This window comes from Arachis stenosperma, chromosome 5, assembly GCF_014773155.1.
Source record: "Arachis stenosperma cultivar V10309 chromosome 5, arast.V10309.gnm1.PFL2, whole genome shotgun sequence".
NCBI classification, from domain to species: domain Eukaryota; kingdom Viridiplantae; phylum Streptophyta; class Magnoliopsida; order Fabales; family Fabaceae; genus Arachis; species Arachis stenosperma.
Window position 1 is genome coordinate 70,315,027 of NC_080381.1, and position 18,958 is coordinate 70,333,984.

The 18,958-nt window shown below is 31.4% G+C and overlaps 1 protein-coding gene across 1 annotated transcript; it reads left to right on the forward strand.

Moving 5' to 3' along the window:
- The first annotated feature begins 623 nt into the window (after positions 1–623).
- LOC130980883 (protein FAR1-RELATED SEQUENCE 5-like) lies at positions 624–1,390 on the forward strand. Its single transcript, XM_057904529.1, has 2 exons — positions 624–806; positions 887–1,390. The coding sequence occupies exons 1-2, from the start codon at positions 624–626 to the stop codon at positions 1,388–1,390; spliced, it is 687 nt and encodes a 228-aa protein (XP_057760512.1).
- The last annotated feature ends 17,568 nt before the right edge of the window (positions 1,391–18,958 follow it).

Consider the following 18,958-nt stretch of genomic DNA (forward strand, 5'->3'; position numbering starts at 1 on the left):
AACCAAGAGCCCTTTTTATAATTCATACTTGAAACCCGAAAATCCCAATTACTTGATTCTTTTTATAGTTAGTTTAGTTGTTTACTTAGCTCTAGAATAGAAGTAGATTTATATGTTACCTTGTTAGATTGCACTTGCTCATACCTTGCTTTAATGGCTTTGATTTAGTTTCTTGCACTTTAAATTTCTTGCATGCTAAGCTTTAGTAGTTTAAATTCATTTTTATGGCTCCCAACCCCAGAATTCTAACCAATCTTGATGCACATGTTTGCCCATTCTCTTGAGGATGACCCGAGACTAATACTCTCAGTTACTTTTTATTGGGGTTGAACTAGTGACAACCATATCAAAATTTGATAAAAGGGTTATTTGTTGGTTTAGGACTATACTATGACATGATCTTCTATTGAGAAATTCTATACCAACGATAAACCTTATCATCAGGCGGGCTCAAGAAAGGAAGATGTTGAAAAGGATGAAAGAATCAGGGACAACTGACCCCTAACTCAAAGTTGTTTCCATGCAAGAATTCGTGCAAGACTCGATAGAAAATTCATAAATGGAAGGTTGTTGCGTTCTACGAATAGCACTCTCATAGATTAGTTGATCCACTCGACATTAACATGATGCCTGAGTATCGCACATTCAATGTCTCGGATAAAGCTCAGGCGAAAAATTTGCACGACATAGGCATTAGGACCTATCACATCTTGGGATACTTGGCTGCACAAAATTGTGGATATACAAACTTGTCATTCAACCAAAAAGATATGTACAACCTCATTACTCAACATAAGAAGGAAAAGGTGAAGGGTGGTGATGCAAAAATACTGCAATAAGTTACCTGAGAGGTAAAGCTGGGAATGATTCTTATTTCTTTGGCAAGTACACATTAAGTAATGAGAATCGATTGAAAAAATTGTTTTGGGCTAATGGGACTAGCCGTATTGATTATGAGTGCTTTGGGGATGTCTTGACATTTGATTCGACTTACAATAGGAATGTCTACAATAAACCACTTGTGATATTTTCTAGTAGCAATCATCATGGGCAGACCGTCATATTTGGATGTGGTCTTCTTGTTAACGAGAATATTGGTTCATATAAGTGGCTCTTGGAAACTTTTTTGGAATCAATGGGTAATAAACACCCTATGGCAGTTGTCACCGACGGAGATCTTTCAATGAGAGAAGCCATCAAACAAGTTTTTCCTTATGCAACTCATCGACTATGTCCATGGCACTTACATATGAATGCATGCGAGAAGGTTAAGAACAGTGGATTTTTAATGTGGGGAGACATGGTGGTGAGTTTGAGGTCAGGTGGGGAGACATGGTGGCGAGGTATAACTTATCAAGCAACTATTGGGTGGACCAAAACTATGAGTTGAGGAATTTATAGGCTCTTGTATATTTGAGGGACCAATTTTTTGGGCGAATCAGGACAACATCCCAGTGTGAAGGGATTAACTCTCTAATAAAAGCATATGTGAGAATGAAAGATACTTTTCTTGAATTCATCAATAACATGGAGAATGTTGTTAGCCATTATAGGAACAATAAAAGAGTTGCAGAGTTCAATAGTAAATATACTGATGTAGTACTTGTGACTTTTTTGCTGACACTTAAAGATTTTGCTGCAAAGACTTTCACTCGTAACATGTTCCGGGAGGTCAGGAAGGAAATTGAGGGTGCTTGTGTGATGAACACGGAGTTGGTAATTCAGGATGGTGGAAAACTATACCTCAAGTGTAACAGTTTTAGAATGCCAGCGATTGATCATGTGGTTGAGTTTGACAGATTTAGAAGGATACTTCGTTGTGAGTGTTTGTGGTTCAAAAATAGAGGGATTCCCTGCATGCACATATTCGCATGCCTAAAGAACCAGCACGTTGAAGTTATTCCAGAATGCTTAGTGTGCAAGCATTGGATAAAGAATGCCAAGAGTGATCTCATGAAGTCAAACGTCGATTATCCAAGTGATTCTGATAAGGTACTAAAGTGTCATTTGGGCGTGTTAGGTGCTGAGTGTTCTAGGTTAATCGATGTTGCATGTAAGAAATCAAGTGATTTTGTCGAAGTAATGAATCATATTGTCAACAAAATTACAAAACTCCAAGCAAGGTAAAAATCCAGGCAACGGTAATTTAGACGAAGACTACGTTGTTGACCCATTGGTGGTGAAGAGTATGGGAGCTCCCAAGAAAAACTCAAAATTTAAGCAACAGAGAAGGTGTTCAAACTACGGTGTGACAAGGCACTACAACAAAAGTTGTCCTAATGTTCCTTGTAGAATCCCAAATGAGCTGGTAGACGATGATACAGAAAAGAATATCAGCAGCCATTTTGACATCCTCACTAAGGTATCTCATACTATAACTATGTCTAGAATTTCGTTGTATGGTGATTTGGCATATTGTGTTTCGGATTTATAAACTATGTTATTTTTATGATGTTGTAACGGAAGATGATGTTTAGTTTGTGATCAGCGTAAAAGACATGACAATGTGAAAAATTAGCAGAAGATGCAAAAGGGTAGGGACATTGGTGGTGGAACAGCACCAACCTCAACAGCTAAATCGGCTTTTACTGATAAGTGAAAACATCAAGTCCTAGTCTTGATGTCCTTGTTTGTGAATCTACAAGTAACGAAGAATCTGGGATGAGTTCCAGACCAGCTGAGTCTTCTGCTGTGGCCCTTGAAACTAGAATGGCAGATTGAAGATGATCCAGATTTTGGGATGTTTGGTAATTTTGTTACCATTTACTAATTACCGTTTATTGGTGTTTTGTATAGTTTTCATTCATTGATTGAATTGAAATTTAGTGAACTAGGATGATTATGTCATTTTACTCATTTACTATTAAACTTTTGAAATTCCTTTTTGACTTATTCTATCAATAACAGAACTTGAGCTTAATTATAGTTCATTTCATGTGTCCCCATGTACTGTAGGAAGTAATTACCTATATTTCTAGTAAAATATGATGCAATATTTGATGCAGCTTTGCCTGACTCTTGATGAGGATTTGAGCATTATCTGTGCACTAGTATTGAGCACGAGTTGTGATTGATCATGGATGCACTAGTTTTAAATACCGAGTGTTCATTACTTCTAAGCTATTTAGTATCCGCAACTAATTAATCCAAGTTGGGATTGATAACGCCAAGTTTGACATTGAAATTAATGAAACATTTCATTGTAGAGAGTAATCCATGTATACATAAGTTAAAATTCTGTTTGTTATGTTAATTCTTACTTGCCCTTTCCCTTCTATTTCAGGATTTGTTTGGTTAGTTATTAATGCTACATATTTTCTTCAATCTGACTTGCTATACATAGTGAGACAAAAGGTTTATTCAGTAACTACACTGGCCCTCGTGTTTTCTCACAAGACTGTTATGCATCTTCACACTCACTTTCACTCCCTGAACCAAACTCTACTTCTACGCTGCAGAATTTGTTATTTTTCAAGGATATCAACATGTGATCATATTGTAAATCATGTATTATTAGTTAATGCATTTACATAAATTTATCTTTTCAATAATGACTTAGAGACTTAGAGTATCAGTTTAAATAACGAGTAAATACTATTTTAGTCCTTAACAATTGACTTCAGTCTTAATTTTGTCTTTAATACCTGAAACGTTATTTTTTTAAGTCCCAAATATTTTAGTCCATCATATTTTAGTCCTCTACTTAAAGTTAATTTTTTTTCAAAAATTTCTTTTTTTTTAGGATATTATCACTTTTTTCATTTATTAAAATAGGACAAAATAAGACATTTAGAATAAAAATACGATGTTTAAAATGTTACTAAAAAAATTATCATGTAGTCCAAATCTTAGGTACCAAACCAGTAATTTGTTCGTAAAATAGGTATAACTTATTACACTAGCTTTCTTGGACAAACTTCCCAAGCAGCAAATCACCAGATCTCGAGTCTCATCATACGGGAAATATTCCCAAGTCAGTTCCTTGGCCAAGAAGCAGATTTATCCTCGTAAGCAGGATATACAATAAGAAGCAATCATCAAGACTTATACAATATTTTAAAAATGAACAAGAGAGTTAAATTCCCATGAAATTATTGATGCGTAAAAATTGTTCCGCATAACTACCGGCAAGTATACCGGGTCGTATCAAGTAATAAAACTCACAAGAGTGAGGTCGATCCCACGAGGATTAAAGGATTAAGCAATTAATGGATAGTTGATTATTCTAGTTAGACAAGCATAATTGGGTGATAAACAACAAGAAATGTAAATGACATAAAAGTAAAGGGAAGCAATAAAGTGCAAGAAAGTAAATGGCAAGAAAAGTAAAATGCTGGAAAATTAAAGAGCAAGAAAAGTAAAGTACGGAAAAGTAAAGTGCAAGAAAGAAAAGTACAAGAAAGTAAATAACTAGAAGTAAAAGAAAATAAGAGCATTGGGATAGAGAGATATTAAATTCTCCGGATCAGTTGCTCTCATCTCTTCCTTAATCCATGCAACTCATTAATCTCTTGGCAATCTTAGGTGATTGAATCCCAATTCCTTGGCAATTCAATCTCTCTAATCTTGAACAATTGTCAATTCCTTGATCTAATTGCTCACGGGAGGAGATGATGATTGGTCACTAATTATACCACACACCTTCATAGATCCAAGTATTGGGAAAATTACATGTCACTATATCCGACCAACCCCAAACCTAATCCAATGTGAGAAAGATTTCAAGCATGGTTCTATGATTCCTTTTCCAAGGTAATCACAAAACCCAACTACATTTATTTTTTTTCCAAGACAATTGAATGCTTGAATGAAGAACGAAATCTTTCTAGTAAATCAAAGAGTGATTAAGAAAAGAAGAAGAATAAAAACAATTTAATCCATCAAATAACAATAGAGCTCTCTTTCCCAATGGACAGAGTTAGTAATTCATAACTAAAATATTTACAAAGAAAAAAAATGGAAGAGAAGAGAGGATTCCGAAGACTCTCTCTGTGGTTATGTCCTCAGCAGTGTGAAACTAATACCTATTTATAAGCTAGCCTAAATTACAAATTGAAATGAAATTGAAAACAAATTACAATCAAATGAAAATTAGCTAATTCTAGATGATTCTTGTGGCCTTCATTGGTAAACAATTATGGGCTTGCTTGCTTGAACTTTGAAGTGGATTTGAGAGAGAAGTGAATCAAATTGAAGTCCAGGTGCTAGCGTTAATGCTGCTGTTAGTGTGGCTAACGCTAGGATTTGCTCCCCAGTTAGAGTTTTTGGGCTTAAAGATGCCTCTTGTTTGTTCTTTAATTTCATGTTCACTATAGACTATTATAGATAGTTGGAAAGCTCTGAATGAAAGCTTTCTAATCCAACTGAAAGCACCTCAATTGGACTTCTGTGGCTCAAGTTATTCTTGTTTGAAGAAGACATGGTCAGGCTGCCAGGTGCTTACATTGGTACCCACGTTAGTGGCACTAACGTGGGCTTTCTTGGCTTCGATCAAGTTAGTGGTGTTAACTTCACTACTAACATCCCATGCTCTTCATTCTCCACGTTAATGGCTCACGTTAGTGGCATTAACGTGGCCACTAACGTGGGCTTCCTTGGCCTTCGATTAAGTTAGTGGTGTTAACTTCACCACTAACTTCCCATGCACTTTATTCTTCCACGTTAGTGCCCACGTTAATGGCACTAACATGGCCATTAATGTGGCCACTAACGTGGGTCTTCTTTTGCTTCGATCAAGTTAGTGGTGTTAACTTCACCACTTACTTCCTAGCTACCCCCTTCTTCCACGTAAGTGCCCACGTTAGTGGCACGAAAGTGGCCACTAACGTGGGCTTCCTCTACTTCACCTTTTAAGTTCCTTTCTTCTTTCATGCTTGTTTTGTGTTTTTTACTTCCTTTTTCCATCAATTTTTACAAAATAGATCAACTCAAAGAGATGAAAGTAATCTATGACTTAAGCACAAAAATACTCAATAATTAAGCATGATTAATTAAATTTTGATATGAAAAAGCATAGAAAAATACAACATGCTGCGCAGTCATCAATTATTTCACCAACTGAACTAGAATATGAGTTTCTTATTTCCAATAATCTTGATGCTAGAGTCCAGATATCCTCAAAGAATATATCCGTTCTTGCTTTTATAACTTTCGATCTTCTTATTAATTCAAGCATATAACAAATCATTCTTTGACCAAAGAAAAACTTTCTCAAAAGCATTACATAAGTTGAAGTTCTAATGAACATTGAAAAAAAAAAGATAACACAACTCACAAATTAGCCCTCAGTAGATGAATAACAATCTAGTTAATTAGCTCTCAGCAGATGGCCAGAAATGCCAAAAATGTATACTTCCCCGAACGATGAACTTGAGATTATTTCAAATGGTCCTGAATCATTATATCATAGCTATGCCCAAAATGAGAACAAGGATTGAGGTCCAGTATTTTATTATTGATCTCTGTTCTCCTGCTTTATTAAATGAAATGAACAAGGATGGAAGTCTATGATCATTGGCTATAATGCTTCATGTTGAAGACTTGAAATAGAAGATCTTTGTTGATGATGCACAACTAGATTTAATCAACCACCATCACCTTATTAATCTAACTTCACCAATGTAGCCTTTCAGGGATAGTATACTAAAAAGAAACAAGTAACTCTAAAGGTTTTTTGGTGCTTTGCTGACTGAATAATGTTTTGGTGGTAGTGTTCCTACCATTTGCAAAAATGAGACAATGGAAAATACTACATATATCAAGGCCACTGGGACCTATAACTATACAACAGAAAGTTGTTACCACCAGTCACTAAACTCATTTCTCGTCATATTTCACTATTATCTACCAAAAGCCTACCATCTAAAATATGCAAAATATTATATAGTTACATTAACAATTTCAAGACATGCATACTGAAATGAAAAAGACATACCTCAAATTATATGTTAGAGCATGTTGCTAGGATCACAGGTAATGGAGGTGTAACCTACAACAATAACATAGATCAAGATCCTGATTTGTAAAATAATAATTACACCCAAAAAAAGGCTCAACATGGAGAGAAATTTATCGGAACCAGCATTGAAGATTAAGTATTAATATGCATTAAATTAAAAAGGGGAAAACAAAAATCAATTATGCTAAGTGAAAGTTAAAAATGCTTAAATGAGCAGCAAACCATACCATGAATATTCTTTTAAGCTGTGAGATATCACTGGCAAACTTAACCTTTGGTGTATCTTTCTTATTCCCAGAATTCCTGCAGTGCGAACATATCATGTAGATAGGCAAGTTGCGGTTCAACATCGAGAATGCAAGATCATCACCATCTATTTTAATAGCTTAAAGATCCCTCCCAAATTCTATTGCATGAATCGGGGCCTTTGCCGACTCAGCCACATATGCCAAATTGTGTTCATTTGGTGGAATGGAAGTATATATTAGTCCATCTAAAGGCAAATCACCGTTAGCAATCATTTCTCTTGATTTGGCCACATCTCTTTCCTTGTTTATGAAAGTGCCATGAATTTCATTTGAGCGTCGATGCACTTTGCCCCAGGAAGCATTCTTGCTGACTTTAGCATGATATGCCTGATTTCTGCCAGTAGGATCCATAAAAGAGATCTGTGAGATTCTTCGGAGACAAAATATAAACAAATTGCCTGATTTCTGCGATCTGACTATTGGGATTACTTTGATTTGCACCCTTCTCTGAACTTGATATAGCAATTTATTTTGTTAGAAAAGAGGAAATTCTAAATCAGCAGCCACTGATCCAACAACAACCTCAGAAAAAGGTTTTTAACTATATATTTTGAAACTGCTATTATTAAATAGTCATAAGAAAGAACAAAAAATGCAAAAATAAAATAAGGGTACAAAAGCTTTTGTTATCATGAGTATTGCTTAAATAAACTATAATCAAAACACATCACGATACCAAAACCTAGTATGTGTCTCATGTATCATGGCTACCGCTTGGATCATTTCTTGAGTTCTAGTGTTCCCTTCTACTTATTATGGAATTTATTTAGTTGTTATCACATTCTGGAAAATAAAACTAAAGCAAATCACTACCTGCTTGACATAGATGGTATCCTAAACTATGCCTTTCAAATCGATGTTGAAAACACGTAAGTATGAAACTTTATTAATCCCCCCATAACAAAAAATGTATTTAAGGTCAATGATTGCATCGGTTAATTCAGATCAATTTATCTCAATCTCTCACAAATTTAAGTAAATTAGGTATAGAAGTTTGTACAGTGAAAATGGTGAACTAATTAGCTGATAGAGTTTCATATCTTGAGTCTTGTATTGTTGATTCTTGCAAATTTGTGACAAATACTAATGAACTTTTCAAGAATAAGACTAATGAGCTAGTAAACGGAGGCAATATCTGATGGTTGCCCTAGACGTTTGCAGTTTTGAAAAAAGAAATTATTAGTCCTCCTAAGAAATTCTTCTAAGCACACATCTATTTAATAAAGAAACAAAGAATTAATTGCCTTTTAAAATTTAAAACACATAAAAAAACATTTCATGTTAAATTAACTTAGTACTTAGAAGAATGTTTAGTTAAAAAATAATCATAATAAACTAAGCATACAAGCATCACAACCACTCTTATCAACGTCATCACATCTTTCTTTTATTAACCATATCCCCAATAAAATAATAAAAAACCAAAAAAACAGAACAAGTTCCTACATATATTTTAAGCACATGGTTTGAAAATTCTGCCTTTGTTAAAATAGGATGGCTTCAAAACTAATATTAATGTTCGTATTGCATAGCACAAATATCTACCCAAAAAAGAATTTCATTCAACTAACTGATGGATGCGGCTCTCAATAGCACAGACCTATAATCGAAAAAAAACATTAAAACATAATTAAATGACCATATGAACATTAGGAAAATGTAGAATGAATAAGTACAAGAATTTACTACTATTCACTATACAAATACATGTATAACCAACTATAAATGCCAAGAGTTTAAACATAAGAACATCATTACTTGTTGATATAAATATGGGGGAAGATAGAAGTTCATTAAGCATACACCCAACCTATAATCCTCCAAGGATACAGAAAGAGAGAAGATCCTTGCATTGACGAGGCATCTTTTTTCCTAGGGGATTGACACCTGGAAAAACTTTAACATGAGTGTTGGAGGTATTGAGATACTTAAAAAGACAATCATCAATAAAAATTATGTTGATCATTGATGTAAAACTAAATCAGTAAACACAAATTAATCTCAAGCTTCCAATGATACCCAACTCTAGCTTTCTTCATATGAGCCACATAGTAATTTAATTTACAATTTACTCTCTTCCACAATTTACTTTCTTCCACAATTTACTCTCTTTCAATAATTTGATACAATAAATTTACAAGCAAAGACAACATGTAATCTAATTATTAGCAAGCACGGCTAACAAAGAAGTAAAACCAGGGAATTTTTTGTGCTATAGGAATCACATTCATTAAACACTTGGCGTCAAATAATCGCCATAAACCCAAAGATCATAAGGAGCAACGATCATTGGAATCAATGGAGGGTCAATGTTTACAAATAAGATTCTTGTCGATAGCAGCAAGATTTACTTCGATAAATTTTCAAAATTAGTAGGAACTATGTTTCCAAATAATAATTGGACAGTCATCATTCAAATGCCATAAAGTTAGATCATATCTCTATACAATACCATATACTATAAGTCTATTACTACAGCAAAGTCAATAAATTAGATGATCATTTATAAAATAATACCAATCTAGAGCACTTAGTAACACACAATTACAACAATATATATATCTCCCCAGTTACTTGTTTCAGGAACTATATGTGTTACCAATTTATCAATTCTGACTAATTTCACAAAGATAATCAATCAAGACATTAGTTTGGACCATCCATAAAGTTTCTGGGTTCATAAACTAATTTCACAAATAAAAATACAAACTCTCTATACCCTTAGAATGGTAAAACCTATAAAGGAAATTCAAAGAACAGAATACGGCGGCACAGAGAACAGAGCCTAACCTTGAGGAAAGTCGAGGGTACCCAGAGAACAATGAAGAACAGAGCTGGTCACGACTAGCAAAGGCAGACGACAGAACAAAAGACGTCAAACCAGAGTGGCAGTGCGACGACGACGGTCCAAGGAGGCGACAGCTACGACCAGAGACTCCATGCACTTGTGGTGGCGGCAGAAGACACAAACTGCAGTGCCAACATCTTGCTTGTGTGCCAGCTGCGGCAGAGAAAATAAGTGCCGACAGCTGAGTTTAGTGATGAGGAGAGTCAGAAGCTGAGATGACCAAGAGGGAAGACTCGAATAGGTTTTGTGATGACGGATTAGGGTTTATCCAATTTTGGATCCTAAAGTTACCATTCAATCTCACATGAAGTTATAGGGTGGCGCAAGAAGATGGGTTTGTAGGTGTCGCGTGAACTGGTGGAGCAAGAATTGGAGTCTCAAGGGATTCAGGGTTTGTCTTGAAGTGTGGGGTATGGTTTGGGAGTCAAAATAATGTAAGACTTGAAAGTAACCAGGAGAGACAGAATGAGTTTAAAATGTGGAGATATTTTGTCGTAGCCTCGTCTTTTCTTTTAAGTAGCAAATCTTTCTCATAGAAGACGATCGTTGCAATGATGAAGATCTGTGAAACGTTTTTTTTTATGTGCGGTCTACAAACACAAAATGAAACTAGAGAGGAGAGGGAATTCAACTTTTACAATGACTTCTTGCGGGAAAATTGCTGTTTTGGCGCTTTGGAGGAAACTAAAATAATACCAAACATTTAAAGAAAATAACCCCCTCCCTCTGTACTAATCGCTAGTCCATATCCTCTTGAACACACATATCAAATTCACATGCAATCAATATTTAATTTTTATATTCAATCGCATCATTCTAAGTATAAAATCATTGCATATGTCATGTATTAATAATAATAAAGTCTAATAAGCCTTCCTTCAATCATCACGTTGTAACGTTTCATCTTTCTGTTTTATATTTTTAGTTAAATTAATAGAAATCAAATAATACTACCAATTCAAAATGGCAGAAGCAGAAACAAATAAATTAAAATGGTTTTAATATAAAGTCTTACTAAAATCAAATAACAAACACTATCCAAGTATGAAATTCAAAAAATTTTAACTCAGATAAAGTAATAAAACTCATAAAAGAAAGTTAATAAATTTCTTCATTTCTATCTATTTTTGGGTGACCAATTTCTTTGCAGCATTAATGATGTTTTTTGGCCTTATTGTAATTATTCAGCACCAAATCTAAGGTCAATTGCATGTGTGCAGTATCATCCACTGGCTGCATGTAGCAAAGTTAATAAATTAGTGAAGAGTTTACTTAATAAGGATACAATGTAAGGATATTTAATTTGTTATGTACGAACTTGTATTATAAAGGAATTTATGGCCTCAACATATAATTGCCATCTAGCATGCCACATTCCCGAATCGCACCTAATTCATACATATTAAATATTAGCTTCACTTTTGACAAAAAATTATTTGAATTTGTTTAAATTCATACAGTAACCTGTCTTTACGAGTTTTCTTGTTGTGGAAGATTCAATGGATAATAAATCCGAAATTCACCAAGTTGGTATGCAACTTCATCCATATCCGACTTACCCTCAAATCTCTCATCAAGCAATTGTTCATGAATCATCCAGTCAATAAAATTTGCCTACATTGATAGAAAATATAATTATAAGTAATTATTGGTATGAATTAAATATGAGTTATGGGAACAGAGTAAGAAGGAAGCATGAATAACTCACTAGTTGTCAAATCTGTTGCACCCTTATGGTTTTTCTTAATCTTTGTTGCGTCGAATCTACACATATCAACTGTCTCTTCTTCACGTCGACACATAGTAAGTACCAGTGTCTATAGTAGTCTTGAATTTGTATATAAATCTAACATTTTCAACAAAACAAGGGTATAAGAAAAAATCATGGCAAATCATAGAAATTGGGTAGGTTTCAAATTAAAAACTAATACATTAGCTACCTTTTACAACCGGCTAATATCAGACAAATATGTTGAACAGTCCATTTCCACATTTAATGGTGTGAAACAAAACGAAAGTGCTTGTTCCTAAAAAGTTTAACATTCAAGATAAATTGCAATTAAAATTATTTGTTTTACTATACTATACCATACAGTAAATATTGACTTCATATGACTTACAGTGACTCTAGGCCGAAGAAACCATATCTTTGGACCTCCGGAACGAGTTTTTTCCTCGTGTGTCATTGTGCATGAAACCATAGTTAATATCTACCAAGAGTAAAAACAAAAAATAAAATTAGTATCCGAGGTTTAAAAATAAAAAAAAAGTCAAGTGCAATTTACAGTTTTACATCAGAATCTATTTGTCGCATAGGCTTAAGTCCGTCAAATACTCTTCTACAACCATCTACACCTTCGTGTACTACTATTTTCTCACTGTTATATAAAAAATAATAAATAATCTTGGCACATGACGATATAAAATCAAAAATAATTTTGGCATCAATATGTATGTTAACAAGAGACTTACTCGGGGAAGCCATAAGCATTATATAAATATATAACTACCATTGCTTCTTCTTTATTAATGAGCATTTTTTTGGGGATTTCAAAAGTCAACTGAAATATAAATAAATTTGACATCATGGGAAATTTGTTTCAAGCTAAACCAAATCATAATTAAATAAATCTTATTGGTATTATCAGCGAACACAACCTTTCAACTTCGCATTTGCCGACATCCAACTCAAACTGTTTTCCATCATGCTTGGTTGCCTGCATATTAAATGTATACATTACATTTCTTTTTTTTGAGAACTTTCAGGTTTTTTTTTTCACAATTTTTTATTGTTCATATGTTAGTATATTCACTTGCTATAAACCATGAAATTCCCAGTTGGAAAAGTTTAAAAAATACATAAAACAGAGATAACAAAAATGTATTACTTACCCTATTGCCATTTGCTTCTTCACCTCCAGAAGTGGACATTACCCTGGTTGAAGGAGGAGTTAATGTCTGGGCCAAATTCTGAAACTCTTGGCGTATCATCGTTTGGACTTCTTGTTTCACCGTCAAAATCTTTGAATCCATGTATTCAGTTAAACACTGGTACATTGGATTTGAGAGTAAATTGAAATGTTGACCGCTGACAAATAAATTGTCGAATGAGGCTTGTGTGTTCTCCTTGAAAAGAGTTTGGTTGCAAAAATATGAAATTAAATTACAGTTAATGGTTTCTTTTGTTTTAAGCTGTCATACAGGTCTCTTCTGGTAACATAATACAAAAAATAATTTTTTACCAGAAAAAAAGTTATTTAATTATTAATTAATTAACATAGTGCTAATATGTAAAAAAAACTAATAAAAGGATTATAAAAAAAATTGTAAGACAGTTGACTTTTATCGTTGTGAAATTTTATATTTGTTAATTTTTTAAATATTAAGTCATGGTTAAACACTAAATTTATGAACATATTACAAAAATTAGTATATCGTATATAAAAATCAATGAGATTACCATATTTTAATTTTTGTTTGGCCTAACTTGTTGAAAGTACTATATAAAGAAAAAAATTTATTGTTACTGGAGATTAAAAAGTAACAGAAAAATTAGTCAATATTTTTTTAATTATTAAGTAATTAATATACAAATTAAATTAAAATAGGAAGAGATAAGTTGTTTATAAAAATTGATTATAAAATAAAATTTATGAAAACTTGTTTATGTAAGATAAGTTATGAATATACATAAATCGTGCTAAGGTGAGTTGAGGTATGGTATTAAATGTAAATCGTGTAGATCGTGCTCGTATATGCTGGTTTAGTTTTAAAAAAAATAAAACTCTATGCCTACCACGTTTTATATACATCTTGAGACACCCTATATATGTCCTGCCACAATTTATACTCTATTCTAGAATGCTATCAATACATAAATCGTGCTAGGGTGTGATGTACAACATAATATCTAACAAATATTACCCTAGCATATATATATATATTGATTTAGGGGATTCATGTTTTCGATTTTCATTTAGGAGAATCAAGTAAATTTAATCCTCTTTTGTTTTATTTAAATAAAAAAGCTATTAGGATCTATGTATAACCATCATGTTAGATTAAGAACTGAGAATAAATATTTTATTATAAAACAAGCTGATCCATTTAAATTGAAAAATTGTAGTTAGATGTTTACTATAAATTTTTCTTAAACATATATTATAATTAAAAATTATTAAGAATAAACAAAATTATATAGTATATCAAACCAGTTTAATCAGAGGTTTTTATTCAATCATAAATTTAAAAAAAAAACTTTAATCCTCAAAATAGAGTAAAATCACATTTATTTTAGGATTTTATTTTTTGCTGTGTTATTTAAAATTTAAATAGATATAATTTAAATTAACGATTTCATTTAGTTTTATAAAGTTATATGCAGTCATATTATTGTATTCATATCATTAATTTTATTTAGTCGATTTAAAATATATTAAGGCTTGAAACAGTTAAATTTTAACTACACAATAAATACAATTGCATTTTTTAAAATTAATTTCTTTTTAAAATATGTACTCTTATTAGTTTAATTGTTAAATTTAAATAAATATTCGTATTAATGAATACAAGTAGATGTATTTAAAATATTTAAATTATAATATTTTAAATAAATTTCCAATTATTATTTTAAAATTTTTAAAATTATGATGAACGCTCATGTTATTGAAAATCATTTTGAAAACAATACAAGTACATTGATTATTAATCTTAGAATATAAAATAAATTTACTTTTATCATGCTAGAAAAATGCAACATTTTAACTTAAAAATAATAGGATTGTTTTAAAATAAACGTACGCATATTCTTTTTATTTGTGCTTTGATAGTGTGGGATAGGTTGATGCATGTTAATTATACTAGGGGGTGGGGAATAGTTAGTTGCATAAAATTGCGCTACCCACATTAATTTAGGTGAAAAAAATGTAAACTATGCTACCCTAGAACGAATTATATACAATTTAGTTATTATTTTTATAATTTGTGGTATTAATCAAGGATACATAATTGAAATTCACCTGGAAGATTCATTGCAATCAGCATCTTGAGTGGTGACTTCATTAAGCGCGGTTTTTTGTTTCACTTCTTTTTTTGCGTTGAATTTAATCTTCAAAAAAATATAAAAACACATGAATAATGTCAGATTGATAATTAAATAAATTAACAATCAGAGAAAATTTTATAAATAATAGCCAACACATACACATAAAAAAACAGTAACAGTATGGAACAAATAAGTGCATAGAAAATTGAGGCTACGAATCTCTTTGAACTACTCCTAGTTGCACGATCAATCATGGTGCCACATTGTTCGTAACGTGAGTGGTGAAAGGTGGTGGATAACAAAAAACAATAAAACAACTCAATGAAAATGCTGATTAGTATTGACACAAATTATCCGAAAAGTTATTTATAATGTTTTACACTCTTATTTGAAATTGAAAAAGTTATAATCTCTAAATAATAGGAGGTTTAAGTTCAGTTTTTTAAATTTTTAAATTACAGCAAAAACACATGAAGAAATTTTGATACAATATTTCAACAGTGGCCTTCAAAAATTTTCAAATTCAGATTACTTTTTGCACAACATTGCAAACTGTTAAAATTTTAATTTAAAAACGTTGCTTTTCATGTTTTAATTTAAATTTTAAATTTAATTCAGATGAATTATTTGATTAATTTATGTTTTAATTTAAATTTTAAATTTAATTCAGATGAATTATTTGATTAATTTAACCATAAATTAAAATCTAGATTGATCGTTTAATATAAAAAGTTGATCATCAGTTTTTTATATTTTTTATTATTTCAGAAGAATACATAATATTAGTTCACAAATAAGATAATTTCGGTCCTGAAATTATGTTTACAAATTACCAAACTTTTAAAATCAACTATATTTTATAATTTTTGGCATAGACTCAATTAGTAGCCCCTATAAATTCGGAGCACCTCAGTCAGATTGTCAAAAGTTTTAATAATTTAACTTTTCATAGGAGAAAAATCTTAGTTAATTTTAACTTGAGTTAATAATTATCATAAAACTATATCTACGAGAAGGAGAAGTAGGATGTCAAGCAAGGGAAGAGGTAGAACTAGGATCAATGTCACAAGCGAATCACGGACCCTTGTATAAACTTCATGGACAAGAGTAGGCCAAAGCAGAGAAAAAAAAAGTTGAAACAAATTATAGATACATCATCAAGGTAACCGATACAACTTTAAACTACAACTGAACATGAACATTATATTATGATCGGTCTATGTGAATAAAGGATTTAAACCCACTTTTGCGCTTTTCTTAACATTAAGTTAATTCCTTATTATTATCCCATACTCTTTAACATAATCAAAAAATACTTTATTATTTATTAGTACATATCTGGAGTACAAGATTTTAAACTTTTTCCAAAATTATGTAAATTATTTTTAATTACAATTTTAAATCATGAATCATTCTTCCATGTATTAATAATTATTCTACAACTCATGAAAAAATGTATTAGATTAATATTTTAGCGTATTTTTTCGCGAAGAATGATGTAATTATTTTTTTAAATTCAAAAACTAATTATATGTTTCTGCTTTCAATTTTATCATTTTCGATATTATAATGCCTAAAAGATATAAACTGTATTTTTTATAATTAAAAAAGAAAAAATAAAGTACTTTTTTGTGATAAATTTTTTATATGAATTAATTTTCATTAAGTTTTATGTACTCTTTGAAATACGATAGTAATGTTTATTAATTATTTAGTATCTGTTGATACATTAAATATATATTTGTAATTTATGTTTTATGTTCATCATTTAAAATACAGCTTTCATGAAAATTTAAATATGGCCAACAAGAAACAAAAGGAGGTGAACTCATCCCTCAACAATAACCGGCCTCAACATATTAAAATTCACCTACCACCCAGCTACAACCAGTACCACTACCAGCGTGAAATTATTTTTACGAATGCAATTGATAAGATGACAACAGCTATAACCTCTCTGACAAAAATTCACGAAAAAACAAACACAAATGGCTTATCCATTGTACGCTGTGAATAGAACTAGATTGGACAATTCGTATATAGAAAATTTAGCTATTAACAATATGACAAATAGAGAAAGTTTAGCCACGTTAATTCCAAGAGAACAAGTTGTCCAAGATGTAAACATTGATTTTTTTTTGTTTAACATGAAAAGTACAAAATGTTAAAGTTTTATATCGTAAAAATAAAAATATACAAATGTATTCGTTTGTAGGTTATAGATTCCCTTGCTTGCATTCTCACTCAAGAGCATAAAAAGCTTAACAAATTGCCATCCATATGGTTTCTGCCAACAAACTTTTCGGTAAGCCTCAGTACATAAATACTCCGACAAAATTTTTAATAAATAATTTGTTTGGTTTAACTTTCATGTAGTATATAAATAATTCGATTTCATTTTTTGTTATGACAAATTAATCAGCAACTAGCACTTACCTAGTCCATACCACCCAATCAACCAAGGGAACAGTTTGTAGATCACTACATGTATAAGATTGAGTGCTTATCAAGGGTAAGTCTTTTTATTTTTATTATATAATATATGATTTATTTAATCCAAATTGTATGTTTGTTATACTAGCATAGACTGACAATCCTCATTATTTCATACATAATTAGATTTTTGTCCCAATCAACAACCTTAATGAGCATTGGTTCCTGATAATCGTAGACATGAAAAAAGAATAGATATTTCTGCTTGATTCTTATAAAGTCCCAAATAGAAACAATGGTAGGCTATTATCAGTTGAAACCATGGTAAGTAGCCCAGACTTATTTTGTTCAATAAAATTAAATTTTCAGCTTACATTCTCTGTCAATTTTAAATATTTTATCACTACAAAAATACCTCATTGTTTGAAATAACGATTTAAGTTTGTATTTCAAGATCCGAAATTAAGGTTCATTTTTTAACACTGTTATCAAATTAATATTTTTTAAATTTTTTAAAACTTAACCATTTTAGATATATAATAAAAATTAACCCGTTACATTGCTTGCTCTAGACAATATCCAACTATATATTATGTCATACAGGCTATATTCATTGAACGAATGTTAGAATACAAAATTTTCGACAATTCCAGTGAAATCATTGTACCTCGAGTGTCTAAATTTCATATCGTGGAATCGTTTAACCTGCCACAATATAGGAAGGGCTCGTAAGTAATATTAATTTATATCACATTTTACTTTCATGTCTATTATATTTGTTATGTATGAATGATGTGTTTGGTTAAATTGAAAAAGTAGCACAATTACACATTTAACTAAACAGTAATGACTGCAGTATCTAGGTTGCTCAATGGATGAAACAGTGTGGGTGGACTGATAATTTTGGCATCACGGTGACCAATCTAATTTATGTTCTAAATTTTTTATAATTATTAGAGAAAAATGTTATATATATCTAAATATATATTATTCTAATTGCTTCGTACTTTTTAAAATTACTAGGTCTATGACAATGATAGGATGAGGCTAGCTATTGACTTAGTGAGCAAGGAACTCAATATTAAGAAGTCAGAAATCATGGATAAGGCACATGCATATATGAAAGATATACTACAAAAATAGTCACGACTGCAAAAATATTGAAGAATTATTTTTTTAAAGTCATCGCATTTAATATTTGTTGAGACACGTCATATTTTGTTAAGCATTTTTTTAGTTTAGGTCATTCCTTTATTAGTATCCTATCTTCGAAATACATGTCTATTAACTTTAGTGGAGTTTGTTTATATGATATTTTGTTATCTGATCGAAACTACCGTGGAGTGATTTTAAAAGACATATAAAAA

Coding starts and splice junctions, on each gene's coding strand:
- LOC130980883 (XM_057904529.1), top strand. CDS start 624: ATGATGCCTGAGTATCGCACATTCAATGTCTCGGATAAAGCTCAGGCG. Junction 807..886: donor CTCAACATAAGAAGGAAAAG/GTGAAGGGTGGT, acceptor TTCTTTGGCAAG/TACACATTAAGTAATGAGAA.